The sequence below is a fragment of the Amphiura filiformis genome, chromosome 13, assembly GCF_039555335.1.
Source record: "Amphiura filiformis chromosome 13, Afil_fr2py, whole genome shotgun sequence".
NCBI lineage: Eukaryota > Metazoa > Echinodermata > Ophiuroidea > Amphilepidida > Amphiuridae > Amphiura > Amphiura filiformis.
In genome coordinates, this window is record NC_092640.1 from 62,548,383 (window position 1) to 62,561,750 (window position 13,368).

At 36.5% G+C, this 13,368-nt stretch overlaps 1 protein-coding gene across 1 annotated transcript in view; it reads left to right on the forward strand.

Annotated features, from left to right (window-relative positions):
- Positions 1 to 8,382, forward strand: part of LOC140168626 (MAP kinase-activating death domain protein-like) — a 135,355-nt gene extending 126,973 nt beyond the window's left edge. The window contains 3 exon segments of the mRNA XM_072192030.1: positions 6,696 to 6,732; positions 6,735 to 6,764; positions 8,062 to 8,382. Of these exon segments, the coding sequence (XP_072048131.1) occupies positions 6,696 to 6,732; positions 6,735 to 6,764; positions 8,062 to 8,243 (249 nt within the window). The 3' untranslated portion in view covers positions 8,244 to 8,382.
- Positions 8,383 to 13,368: the final 4,986 nt, after the last annotated feature.

Here is a 13,368-nt window from a genome sequence, read left to right on the forward strand (position 1 = left end):
AATGGATCCACATTTATAGGGCTAGCCTTCTGGCTTAGGAAGCCTGACCACTACCCAAGCCTTGAGAAATCGGACCTTAAAGTATTGCAAAACTATAGCTCTCAATATCTAAACAGCTCTAATATTTTGTTTATGTTTGCTATGGAGCAAGCAGATCCACTGCAATGCATGATGTGATATTCCCTTCAGCTGCCGTAAGTGCAAACTGTAGAGTAACTTAAAAGTATGGCTACATTACAGACTCTTTCACATGAACAAAAGACATAATACATATAAATATCCTGGAATGCTGCCAAAAGGTTTACCCCAAATCAGATTTTTAAGTATAAAAAACTGAAAGAGAGAAAAAAAGATAGATTTGCAGAACTTTTGTACCATTAACATGTAGGAGTCTTGTATGACATTTTTGTGTACCGTTTGGATTGCTATATAAGTGTATAGGATTGCAGGAGAAATCATCTCTTTGCCGGAGACTCCCCTCGTGTGCTGAATTCGGAAGGGTTGGCAACAGTGTTCAAGATGTCTTAGACAAATGCATCGTTAGTGTTTAATGGAACTCATTGGGTTGTAAAACCTTTTAAAAATCAGTTAAAATTAGTGCTTAAAAACGAAAACTTTTAAAAATTCAGTGAATGGTTGTGTATCCATCTAATGGTTTCTGATTATGCTTTTGCCTTTGGATAATTTTGGAATTATATTACCATTATTTTTCTGGACAATTGTAGATTTTTTAATCAAATGGCCAATGCAGCAATTCTGTTCATCACCAATGCAGCAATTTTAAACTGGTGCAGAATTTTATAAAATTCTCCTTTTCTTACCGTAAGGTCCAAATATAGCAATCAAAGGTGCATGCATAACATTTAAAATAAAGAATGAGAAAGCAAATGATATCATAGAATTGATATGCATGTGGTGTTGTGGTGTTCAGAATGAGCCAACAGTACTGAGCTTATCAACGTCAACTGGGGAGAAGACTACCACCTCAACACTTGAACATCATACATGTGCAGGAGACTAGCTAGTATCAACATCATCATCACCACCTTAATGTGCACACTTAGGTAGGATAACACAAACAGCTCTTCCAGTTGAAATCCCTACACCTCCTATGGAAGACATGATTTAAATCCCCAACACAGGGGGTGTAGATTTCAAATGGAGTTACCTATTCGGGTAACCCCAATTTACACTCCCTGTGCGGAAGATTAAGGTCATGTCTTCCATAGCAATGTGGATTTCAACTGGAGTAGGGCAATGTGCGCACACTTAGGTAGGGTTATCGGACACAAAGTCAGGGGTCACTTTCTAACTGCTTATTCTTTTATTTTCCTATCTCCTATCTTCTGTATGCCTCCCCTCTGCGGGCGATTATCGATCACAGGAAAACGAGGTAGCTACCAGTTCTTCCACAATATAATCAATATTATTAGTTCTTAAATTGTGTACACTGTGTGATTTTGGTCAATAAATGTACCTTATTTGTCAACATTTTATCATTTAGTTTACCCCTATCTCTTTACTATATACATATATATATATAGTTATATATATTTGGTACGTAACCACAAGACTGTAATGTGAATATATTGGAGCATTCAGTCCCAAGTCATCACCTTACCTAGGTCAACCAGTGTCCCCATTTTTTACCACGTACCCAATATATTAATGTACCCATCATGACCTGGACCATCCACAAAGTATGTGTATGTATGTGTGTTGGTTTTGTGTCATTATCATCATCACCCAAACAATATCCCACAATTCATTGCTTTGCATATATGGCACCCCATTGCTTTGTATGGAAGAAAATAAAAATAAAGGCAGGTGACTGGTATGATAAGTTGCATTTATAAAAGTTTGTAAGCTGTTTTAAAAAGCTCATCCATTTTTGTTAGTTGCGTAGCTCAAATTGTGTTGTAGTGTAGATATGATGTAGATTTGTGTCAAAGTAGTTGCATGAAATGGAACAAAATATAGTGCATAATTGTATATTAAATTGAATTTATATTTCAGAATTGCACCTCACACAATGTAGGTAGTATGCATTCAAGTTAGTATTTTTGAAATGTTTATTTTTTCTTTTTTTTCTTTTTTGGAATGAAATGTAGGTAATTGTTAGTTAGAAATACCAAGAATTTTGATTTTTAAAATTGGTTTTTTACCAATTCTTTGTCAACTTTTATCCGGTAATACCAGGAGAGATGTTTGTTTATGCTTTAAATACATGTATTTTCTCTATGAACAGCTCTTTTTAGAGCCACCAAAGATGATTAAGCCCACAGACAAAACTTTCAATATTTTCCCTCAAGAGGTCATTCTGTGACAACAACTCAATGATGAACTCAACATGCGCTGTGATTACCCATCATAAGAACCCTGTCGAACAATTAAAACAAAATCTCATTGAATTATTATAAAAATTAATTAACAAAATAACAAAACCCAAGTAAAATTTTACTTGCTTTTAATATTTATCATCCACTGCACGAAACACTGTAGGTGTTTTCCAGTTCCAGTACATGGGGGCTACTCCGACTGAAATCTATACACCCATATGGAAGACATAATCTTAACCTCTTACCCATGGAGTGTGATTTTCAAATGGGATTACCTGAATGGGTGACTCCATTTCAAATCTGCACCCCCTGTGTGGGAGATTTTAATCTCTTAAAAGAGGGTGTATGGATTTCAACTGGAATAGCGCATCTGCTTAACATGTCTGGGACATCTTCAGATATGTTCAGTTAAGCATATCCTGTTCCAGTGCATCCCCTTAACATTTCTGATGAAGTCTGCTACGAAATGAGGTGGACAAAATGGGCTCTTCCATTTGAAATGCACACTACCCCTGTGGAAAATTTTGGAAATATCTGCCACAGAGGGAGTATGAATTAATTTCAAATGTAATGAGCATATTAGGCAGCTCCATTTGAATTTCACACACCCACTAAGAAAGATTCAACCTGAATCTTCCCCTGAGGGAGAGTGAGTTTCAAATGGAGTTGCTAATGTGTTCATTCCATTCAAAATTCATACTCCCTCTGCGGGAGATTTTTCCAAAATCTTCCACAGGGGTAGTGTGCATTTTAAATGGAATAACACATTATTGTCTTCAAAGAATATTATTATTTTTGTCAAATCAAAGTTCTTGGTTCACTGTAGTATACAATGTAGGTTAGACATTCCCAATTTTTTTATGGGTGTGAGACTCCACTTGACATAAACTTAGGGTAATATAACATGTTCCCCTTTTTTCTTCTTTTTTTTAAACTTTTTTTAAAAGTCTTGTTTCATGGTGTATTTATTTTATTTTTAGATAAGTCTGTACTTTGATAAACAGGTATTTAAATCACTAATTCACTGCTATGTTATTACTTTCCTCTGGTGAACAAAAATGTCAAACTTTTGCATGGGTAAAATGGAACACAGAATATATGGCATTATATTATATCGCTCTCCTGCGGAAGTTTAGGGGAGCTTCCAGGAGAGTGATCACTCGTGCTCACCTCAAAAGTCAAGGCCAAGTACAGAATTTGCCTGTACTGGAGGGTTTCTTAAGATATACTGTGAATAGACAAATACTGTAGAATTACGTCTTCAAGCATATACAGGGTGTATCAAAATGATTGGTACCCATCAATGTCCAGTGAGCATGGACAAGACTGCCACATCAAAATGGAGCATTGCATCCACCTAATTTGTAGACATACAATAAAAGGTTATACATGTACATCTATAAATTGTCATTATTTCAAGAGAATCTGAAGTTGAATTTGGAAAGAGCAGGCTTTTCATTATAGACGACAAAGCTGATGGGTACCCAATCAGTTTGATACAGCCTTTATGCCTCCAAATGATTGTTCTGTTGACGAAAGGTAGACACTCTCCACCAAAACGTGGATAAGCTACAATAATACAAGTTTGTACAGCCACCTGTATCAATATTATAGTTGGTCAAACTCCAAATGATTTTGTGGAGGGTAGGTTGTCTGCCCTTTGTTTCTTTCGTCAAAAAACAAACCCTCATTAAGAGGCATATGCTTGTAGACGTAATTCTACAGTATTTTGTTTAATTACCAGTACTGTATTTGGACTATGACACCTTGACCAAGCTTAAGTAGCAGTCCACAAACAGTGAAAATGAAATTTGCTAGTTTACACAGCCAGTCTTCAACACTGTAGGTAACCTCAAATGGGACTACATTATAGATGCTGACTTGTACCCATGAAGTACCAAAAGTTACACTATGGTGGACAAAAGGTGTAATCATGATGGAGTATACTTTGTTTCACATTCTGGTGGTAGTGAAGTTTGTGCTTCTACACGGTTGCGCCACAGGTGTGTCGCCCTTGTACACATGTGTACACACGCTGTGTGGGGTGGGTTGACATGCTCTTTATAATTAATCATGCAACCAGTGAAATACACACTTACATCACTAACACGCTTGAGGTGAGACAAGTATAATGAATGATTCCTTTGTTTAAGTCCCTGAGCACTACCTGCCGACCTAGATGACATTGCCTCTGATTGGTCAATTACGTGATATCTTCACTTTAATCACCAATCAGAATGGAGCTTTGGAAATAATTCACCCCAATTTCTTTGCCTGGTGAAATTATTCTAACAATGTTGCTGATTGGTTCAATTCATAATGAAAACTTCTTTTTGATCAATAGGCAGGTAGTTCTCATGGGGTTTAGGTATCTACTACAGGAGCCTGGTTGTGTAGCTATAACCACATAACCTTTGTATATAAAAACACCATATTCAAATGCATGGTAATAACCAAAGTTGTAACCCCTTATATGGTGACCATGTACATTACCAAACAAGCCAGCTATGTGACCTTTTGTCAGGCCTGATGTCCTATATTATGATTTCTGATGTGGTAACAATGCAGAATGGTAACCGTGGTAACCCTATCAACAATAATGGCTTTCTCACCCTTTTGCCTGTATGGGGCGTATGAGTTGATTATCTTATTGCACTTTGTCACATTTTGAAATTATTTATACAACAGTCAAATGATTGGTATACATCATGTTGAGGGCTTAGTGCAACAAAGGGCTATCTGCATTTTTGGTGATATCGAGGTTTTGGCACCAAAATAATCCTGAGAACACTGGGAATGTTCTGGACACAAAGGGCTATCTGCATTGAAATTTGTATTTAAATGACATGGATTTCAAAATCAGACTTCCCGAGAAAAAGTGCCATTTTGTTTAGTGCAACAAAGGGCTATCTGCAAAGCTTCCATAGAGTTTGTGCATGCGATGCAGGGGGTCTCTGGTATTTAGAGCAACAAAGGGCTATCTGCATCTGGGCTATCTGCAAACATTTTTGCTCATATCTCAAAATGCCCAATTTGTAGACACTTTGTTGCACTAACCCCCCGATGTGTGATTGACATGTTTATAAAGGTGCCCCAGTTTGCCTTATGGTTGAACACAGAATATGTTACAAAAACAAATTCAGTTGAGTTTTTCAAAACATTTGAACTTGGCGATTGTACAACCATAGTGTCCAATGCTGAGAATGGTAGCGATAGCCAAGATTGTAAAAAAATTTCAGCCCAAATCGTGGGTCAAAAGTCACCCAAAATGGGCTACCAAATTACAGGTTTGGTAACCCTGATGCACATGATTGTCTTTGAAATAGCATGCGAGTACCATGTGAACACCATGTGAATATCATGCAGTGTTCACATGATACTCACATGTTGTATATCAAATCATTTGATTGCATGTTTAGCATGACATAATTACCATACTGACCTGAGTATATAGTCCCACCTGTTTTTTATGATAAGAATATGGGGGTGGGATTATGGCCATGTATTCACACATGAAATGCACATATGTTCCAAAATGTTTGTGATGAAAATACATTGCCTTTCTCTCACTATTATGTAAATCTTTGGCTATTTCTAGATTCTTACCAAAGAGATTAAACTTCAAGAATCTATATAGACTTGTCGGCTGCTACATGTGTCTCATTTCACATAATAGCTAGGAATAAATACCAGACTCATTTCAAGTGGAGGTCACTTTAAATCATCTCCAAGTCACATGGTTTAGGAATACAGAGAACTTTCATTAACTATGTGACTTTGGGGATGACTTGAAGTGATCTCCACTTGAGATGAGTCTGGTATTTATATCTAGCTATTATGTGAAATGAGACACATGTAGCTTTCATAAGTGCATCGCTTTGATATGGATGTACATTTATCGCCAAAAGCCCGAAATCATTAGGCGGAGGCATCGTATTTAACATTAGCTTTGGACATTTAATTATTTTCTTTATTTTCCACCCGACTTACCCGGGTGAAAAATAAAGAAAATAATTAACTATCCAAAGCTTAATGATATAATGATAATATGCATTTCTAAGCTTTGAGCGTTAGAAAGTCTTGCGTGTGTATAGTGTTTGACTCACGCTACGCTATCTGCACAACAAATTACACGCAGATGGTTAACAAAAAATAAAAAACAAGCATGTTTTAGAAGGGGTACTCAAACATGATGAAGTCGATCTGGTTTAATGAGTTTTATAAAAAGAGCTCAAAAGGTGGATGTGATTCTAACTGTGCATGGGACTATATACCCGGGTCCGTAAGGTATGTCTCCAATTGTAGTTAATAACTGCTATGATAATTAACCATCAATTATTATGTGGTTTGTTGCAGGCATTTATTGAATTGAAGGATATCAAGGAATATAAGACCAAAAAGATGTCTTCTTGCTGGTAGAATTTGGTAAGTGATATACATACACAAGGGGAAGGGGCACCACTGAAACTGGGTGACAAGGATGTGAGGCCACATTGACACCCATTTTTTCAAATCCCTCTCACCCAATGTTCTCTGTTTTTTCTTTATTTTTATTGTTACCAAAAGACCCCCTTTTTTTCAAGAATTTTGGAAAAGTTTCTGATTATCTTTCGCCAAATGACCCCATTTTCTCAAAAAACTCACCTTTGATTTTGACTCATAATGTTTCCCAATCTCACAGAAACACCCAACCTTTTTTTTTTTTTGCCTTTTCCCCAAATGACCCCTTTTTTATTTAGAGTCTCTTACCGATAGACCCCTACTTTTGAAATGTCTGCACATCATCACTGTAGGGAAATGGTGGGGGGGGGATTCAGATGGCATCAAAATATGTGATGTGTCATGTCAAAAGGAGACACTTTGGGGCAGGATCGTAAAAGGAGATATAGCCAAAAATCTGCCCCGGGTGATATTTTCACAATTTGGGTTTGTTGCGAATTTGTGTTGTTATAAATGTTTAAAATATTGTCTGATAGTTTCAGACCAGAATACAACTAGCATCTTGTATTTTTTGAGGCATTTTTCAAGGTAATTCCTACTCTCAACATTGTCAATAATATTTTTAAAGGCCGATATCTCAATTTCCAATTTTATAATACCCTAACTTACAAATTCAATATCTTCGCTTGGGAATGTCCGATTTCATTGGGGATAACAGCATTTTGGAGCAAAATATCTCTATATTTATAATATGTAAAAACCTCAAAATTGATAAAAGTGTCTCCTTTTGACATGACACGTCACATATGTCTAAAACCCAAGAGGGACCTAAGGCAGCCCCCTGGAACCCCTGCCAATGGGCTTGGATTGTATGCAGGCTTTAGTAACCCTGTCATAGCCAGGATTTTAGTGTTGGGGGGGGGCAAATTTTCTTCCTCATTTTAGGCATGAGAATTTCCAATCAAGAACCAGACTTTTGTGATACCAAAATTTTTGCAATTTTATTTATTTTCAGATGTTTTTGTATGATTTTACGCGCTTTTCTAGCTTTTTTGACAATTTCCAGACTTTTTCTTGAATGTTTATTCTCATGCCTGCCATTTGTAATTTTTGTCCTGTTTTTAGTCATTTTAATGACACTTGACTCGTTGCTGTCCCCATTTTATATGGAAAGGGGGGAAATTTGCCCTGGCAATGCCACTGAACCCTGTATATACTTCTGCATATTTATGAGTATGTAACTGATTGTATAATGTATTGTCTAATATGCGATTCATTGCAGATCAAAACAGCAAGCAGGTAGTGCGACACAAATTCAGATCTAGCATGGCCCACGACATCGGATATGCAATGCTCTGTGTCTTCTCATATGTGGCTGCAGCACGTAGCGCAGAGAACATGACCAGGAAAGAACTGGAATTACGCATGGCTGGAAGAAGAAGAGAGTTCCTTCAGACTCCGTAGTTGTTGTGATTTATGCAAATTAGGAAAATGCAAATAAGTATGGACATGTATATTGGATTTGGGGTCAAATATGATATGCTGAAAATTATATACTGGGAATATTTTATATAATGTTATGCCATATGTTTTTGATGGTTTCATCTGCTTGCTGAAAAAAAAAAAAAAAAATATTGAGCTATGTTTTTCAATCTAGTACTGTGTAACAGGATATTTAGCGGTGCAATTTTCACTGTTTTGAACAGTATTTGCTGTTTCTTTTATTTGGTGTCTCATACCCGGGGGGCACTCGACTTTGGAAGTGTCGGGGATGTGCGGACAGCAGTTCTAAAAGAGAGGTCTTTCAGTGAGACCCTAGACACCGAAAAAGGGGGGTCTTTCAGTGAGAAAAAAAAAAAAAGACTGGGGAAATCTTACCAAAAAAGGGAGTCATTCAGTGAGACTGGGAAAAACTTGGACCAAAATATAAAATTTGAAAATTTTTGAAAAATGTGAAAAATGTTGAAAATTTTTGAAAAACGAGGTCATTAGTGAGAGATCACCATAAATTTTCCCAAAATGTTTGAAAAATGGTGGTCTTTTGGTGACAGGAAAACAAAAAAGGGTGTCATTGGGTGAGAGGGAGTTCAGTAAAACATAAAAGGGAGTCATTGGGTGAGACAGAGTTGAAAAATTGTGGTCAATATCCGCACATCCCCGTCACCCATTTTTAGTGAGTGCCCCCCCCCCCCCCCGGGTCTCAAGCATCTACATTGAAGCCTATGTGTGACAGCTATATTTGCGGGCTTTCAAATTTGCGGATCTGAAATTAACCGTGTATAGCCCAAAAATGAAAATCCCATGAAAACTTCACTCTAGCTATATTCTATGTATGATGCATCATTCCTCAAATACTTCAGAGGGTGTTAGACAAGGTTGTACCATAGTACCAGTATCCCAAAATTTGATTGAGATGGAAGTAAATATGAACTTATAAAAATACGCTTCTTTGTCTTGGAAATTTTACATGATTTGTAACGGGGCTTCATGTAGTATTTACAGATCTTTTTCAAAATTTATGTGAGGTTTTATTTTGTCTCTCTATATTTTTTAAAAAAAATTTGGAGCAATAAGTTCTGTTTGCCTGGACAAAAATATCACAAATTAATTTGCTTGATGTAGTTTGATATCAGTGCAGGAATATGGCTGCCTCAAGTTGGGTTTTCAAATTGCACTGGGTGAAGAAATAGAAGAATAGAAGAAATCGTTCCAAGGTGTGATACAAAATTGAACTGATAAAGGGCAGCTAAATGAGATGCCTTTTTTGCTTAAGAATGTGAGACATGATCTGGTCCACTCAGGTTGAAGTTATGCTGGCATAATTTCATCAGAACCAGTCAGGTGGGTCTTGTAACGGGGATGGAATAGCTTTGGTGCAATGGGCTATTCCATTTGAAATCATTACACCCCTTATGGAAGACATTGAATGCTCAAAGTGTGTGATATGGTTGCTCACAGTGTTGGTTAATTGCAAGAAGGTCACAAGTGTGTACTTCTTGCATTCAAACAGTGTGGTTTCTGCATAGAGACAAATAAGGGATGTAAATGTTTTTCAGCCAAAAAATTGTAGTCGAAGATTTTAGACTTCAGGAGTCCTTACTCCACCATGTTTGTGTGTCACTCATGAGGGCAAAATAGCGTACCTTATTAAAGATTATTTTGATATCGTCGCTGCTGGCAAAACCTTGTATATCCAATAGCTGCTATGTGATAAATATGTACATTGCAATATATTGCTTTGTACATATTTAACACATAGCAGCTATTGAGGTTTTGCCAGAACAGTGACGATATGCACCTGACTTTGACTTATAGTATGTGCTTGTTGCATTCCGTGTGTAATACGTGATGATGTCACACGCTAAGCGCTACATGCGCAAACCTTTGTAACACTCAAGGTCAAAGACGCCAATTATTGTTCTATTTCTGGCTTTTGCCAATAAATAATAAATGATGTACACTATTTTGGTCTCTATATGAGTGAGAAACGAATATGTGTCTGTATGCCAAAGCTACAAGGATTCTTTTCTACTCTTTAGTCTGTATTTTATCAAACAGTCACTTAATCACTTGATGCTTATGGCACCCTTCGCATGTTTGGCAAAGATTATTGTACAAAGTGATTGTTCTATTTAATACTTGCCTAAGTATGTTATCTATGCTTACCAGGGGTGGACCCAGAATTTGAAATATGGTCACATTACAGAGGGGCTGGTGGGAGAGGCTAAATTGGCTGTTAATACCCTAAAAAGAGCTAATTGTGCTTGCCAATAATGAGAAACTAATGGCAATGAGAAACTAATGCCTCATCCGCACCCACTGGATCTACCCCTGATGCTTGCCTGAATGCAGTGGAGGCGCCTTGGGGGAGGGGGGGCATGAGGGGGCAAATTCCCCCCACTCAGAACTCTTGCCCCTGTTCCCCCACCGAAAAAAAAAAAAAAATTACGAAAATTTCCACTTTTTATGTAATTTTGTGCAAAATTTGTTGATTTTACCCCCCGAAATTCACTTTGCCCCTAATGCCCCCAAAAAAAACATTCCTGGTGCCGCCACTGCCTAAATGTACTTCTACGGTTGTTTTGAGCCTGTCATTTCTGTCATTTTCATGACATTATGTCAAAAAATCATTTTCCTAAAAGTAAATTGTTATCTCCAGTAGAATTCTTGTCTTTAAAATATTTATATTTACTTATTATGTATGTTCATAGTACTTTATGGACATTTCTTTCATTTTAGTGGTGCAATCAAATATTTATTTATTCTAATCTTGTAATGTATTCGTAATATTTATTATGCAAATTTGAAGCTGCTATTATAATGCTCCTAAGTTAATGAGAATATATTATCTTAAAAAGTAATTTACTTCAGAAACAATGGCTTTAACTTTGAGGGCTTATAAATTTATGGTTCTGAATTTGTTTTAGTATGCAAAAACAATGTACTGTTTCCAATAGTTTTGCAGATACAAAACTAAGAAATGGTGCTGCCAGTCTTTCTAAACTTTATACGGGGCTGACATTTTCTTTGGAAGGGGTACCAAATATGTGGGGGTTTTAAACTTTGTAACACAGAAAAGAGGGGGGTCATTTTTAAAATGGATTGAGACTAAATGTCTTAAATATTGGTCAAAATTGCAGTTACAATAAAACATCTACATGCATGCATTCTTTCCAAATAAACTAGAGGAATAAATATATAACGCATATATCTTGCCCACGTTTGGGGTTGTGTGTGCGAAAGAGGGAGGGGTCATAAGATAGGGGAAGTTCTAGAAATATTGACTCTTTTACTGGTTACTTGGGACCTCCCCCTTCTTTAAAGAAAATGTCAGCTCCCTTAAGTAAATTGCTCTGTTGGAAGGTATTTCTTAATGTTGTACTTTTTTTCCTGTAGCCAAAGAGTTACATAAATTTGACTTTGTTGTAATATGAAATATTTCCTGGGATGTTACTATGATTGTCTGTAATTGGGCCTAAAAACTGTTTAATTGGCATAACATAAAAAAAATTAAGGTAGGATCAGGAAGGTAGGATTATTTTTACATCAGCTTTCAACGCTGTGAATTGCGTTTGATAGAGGTCTCAGAACTTCTTCACTTTTCAAATTTCATTTTTCTTTTTTGCAAAAAAGAAAAGAAAAAAAGTCTAGGATCGAGCCTACTTTTTAGGGATAGGTCAGGGTCACCAATCAGACATTTTTAGGCTTTATATAAAATAGGGCAAGGGGTTAGAAGTCTACAGTAGTAAAGAAGTGGATACAGGGATATGCCATTGACAAGGGCAGTAAGCTCCCAGCTGTAGCTATGCATGGGTCAAAAATCTGGCTGAGAGAAGAAGGGTCCTTTTTCCAAATCTTGCCTAAACATCAGGCCAAAGTGCAAATTTGTTGTTTTATAGTAAATTTTGCTATTTTTCACCAATTTTGCTGCATTTCAAATAAAATAATTTCACGAAGTTCAGATCATTATTATATTTGAGGGATTAGTGCCAGAAGCTCATATCTGCAATAGCTCCCCTATAGACCATTTGGCAGTTTTTGCATTCTATATTGTACGCAATCTAAATTATGGCACCTGGCAGCTATCGCAGATAAGGCTTTCTTTCTCTACTAAACCCTCATAGCATAAAATATGCATGTAGGAGATAAAGTATCCATCAGGGGGTTTAGGGCAATAAGCACTATCTGCATTAGCTGCCAGGTGTCATACGTTTAGATATGTACAATATAGAATGCAGAAGTTATCCAAATGTCTATAGGGCAGCTATTGCAGATAGGGCCTTCTAGTCTTAAGCCCTTGTTTAATTGTTGGTTCTCTTTAGCATCAAATTTGGTATACTTTAAGGGTCATTTCTGAAAATCGCAGGTGCACATCCCTGCCCAAACCAAACCCCTCTCTCCAGATAATTTAATAACTTCTATGCCAAAATTGCCTATTATACAAGTTCAGTAAGTCAGGCAAATTAAAGATTATTCACCCATTGCACGGTTCCCCCATATGCGAGGAGAGCCTCGATCTTGCAGCATGCATGTATGGGAATTGAACCAGTCATTGCGTAAAGTTACGTAATACTTCCTGTCATGTATATTGCCAGTTCGAAGCTCTCCCCGTATATGGGGGCACTGTGCAATAGGCGAATACGACTATATGAATATCCACTCAAAGATGCATCATATAAACACATAATGGGGCAAAATATGTAAGATCACAAGCATATGTATAAAGACAATAAACAATATAATCTCTCTCAGATAAAACATGTGAATGTGTGAATTATGAATTCAGGCATTTCAAAAAAAGTCTTGTTTCTATTCCAAATATGGTAAAACAAGTGGAAAGGACCAAAGAATTGGTACAACTTTTATATGTACCTATGTACTGATAATAACAATGTATTAATTGTTATAAATAGTAATATTATTATCTATTTATTGTGATTCTGTACCATTGTGTAATTGTATATGATAATGTATAAAGTGTATAAGAAAAAATGCCTGTTTTAGTATACATGAAACATCTGATATTCTGTTAATTTTGTACAACACTTGGTGTTTGTGTTTAGATTTTGTTTTTATCATTTTGTGCTGT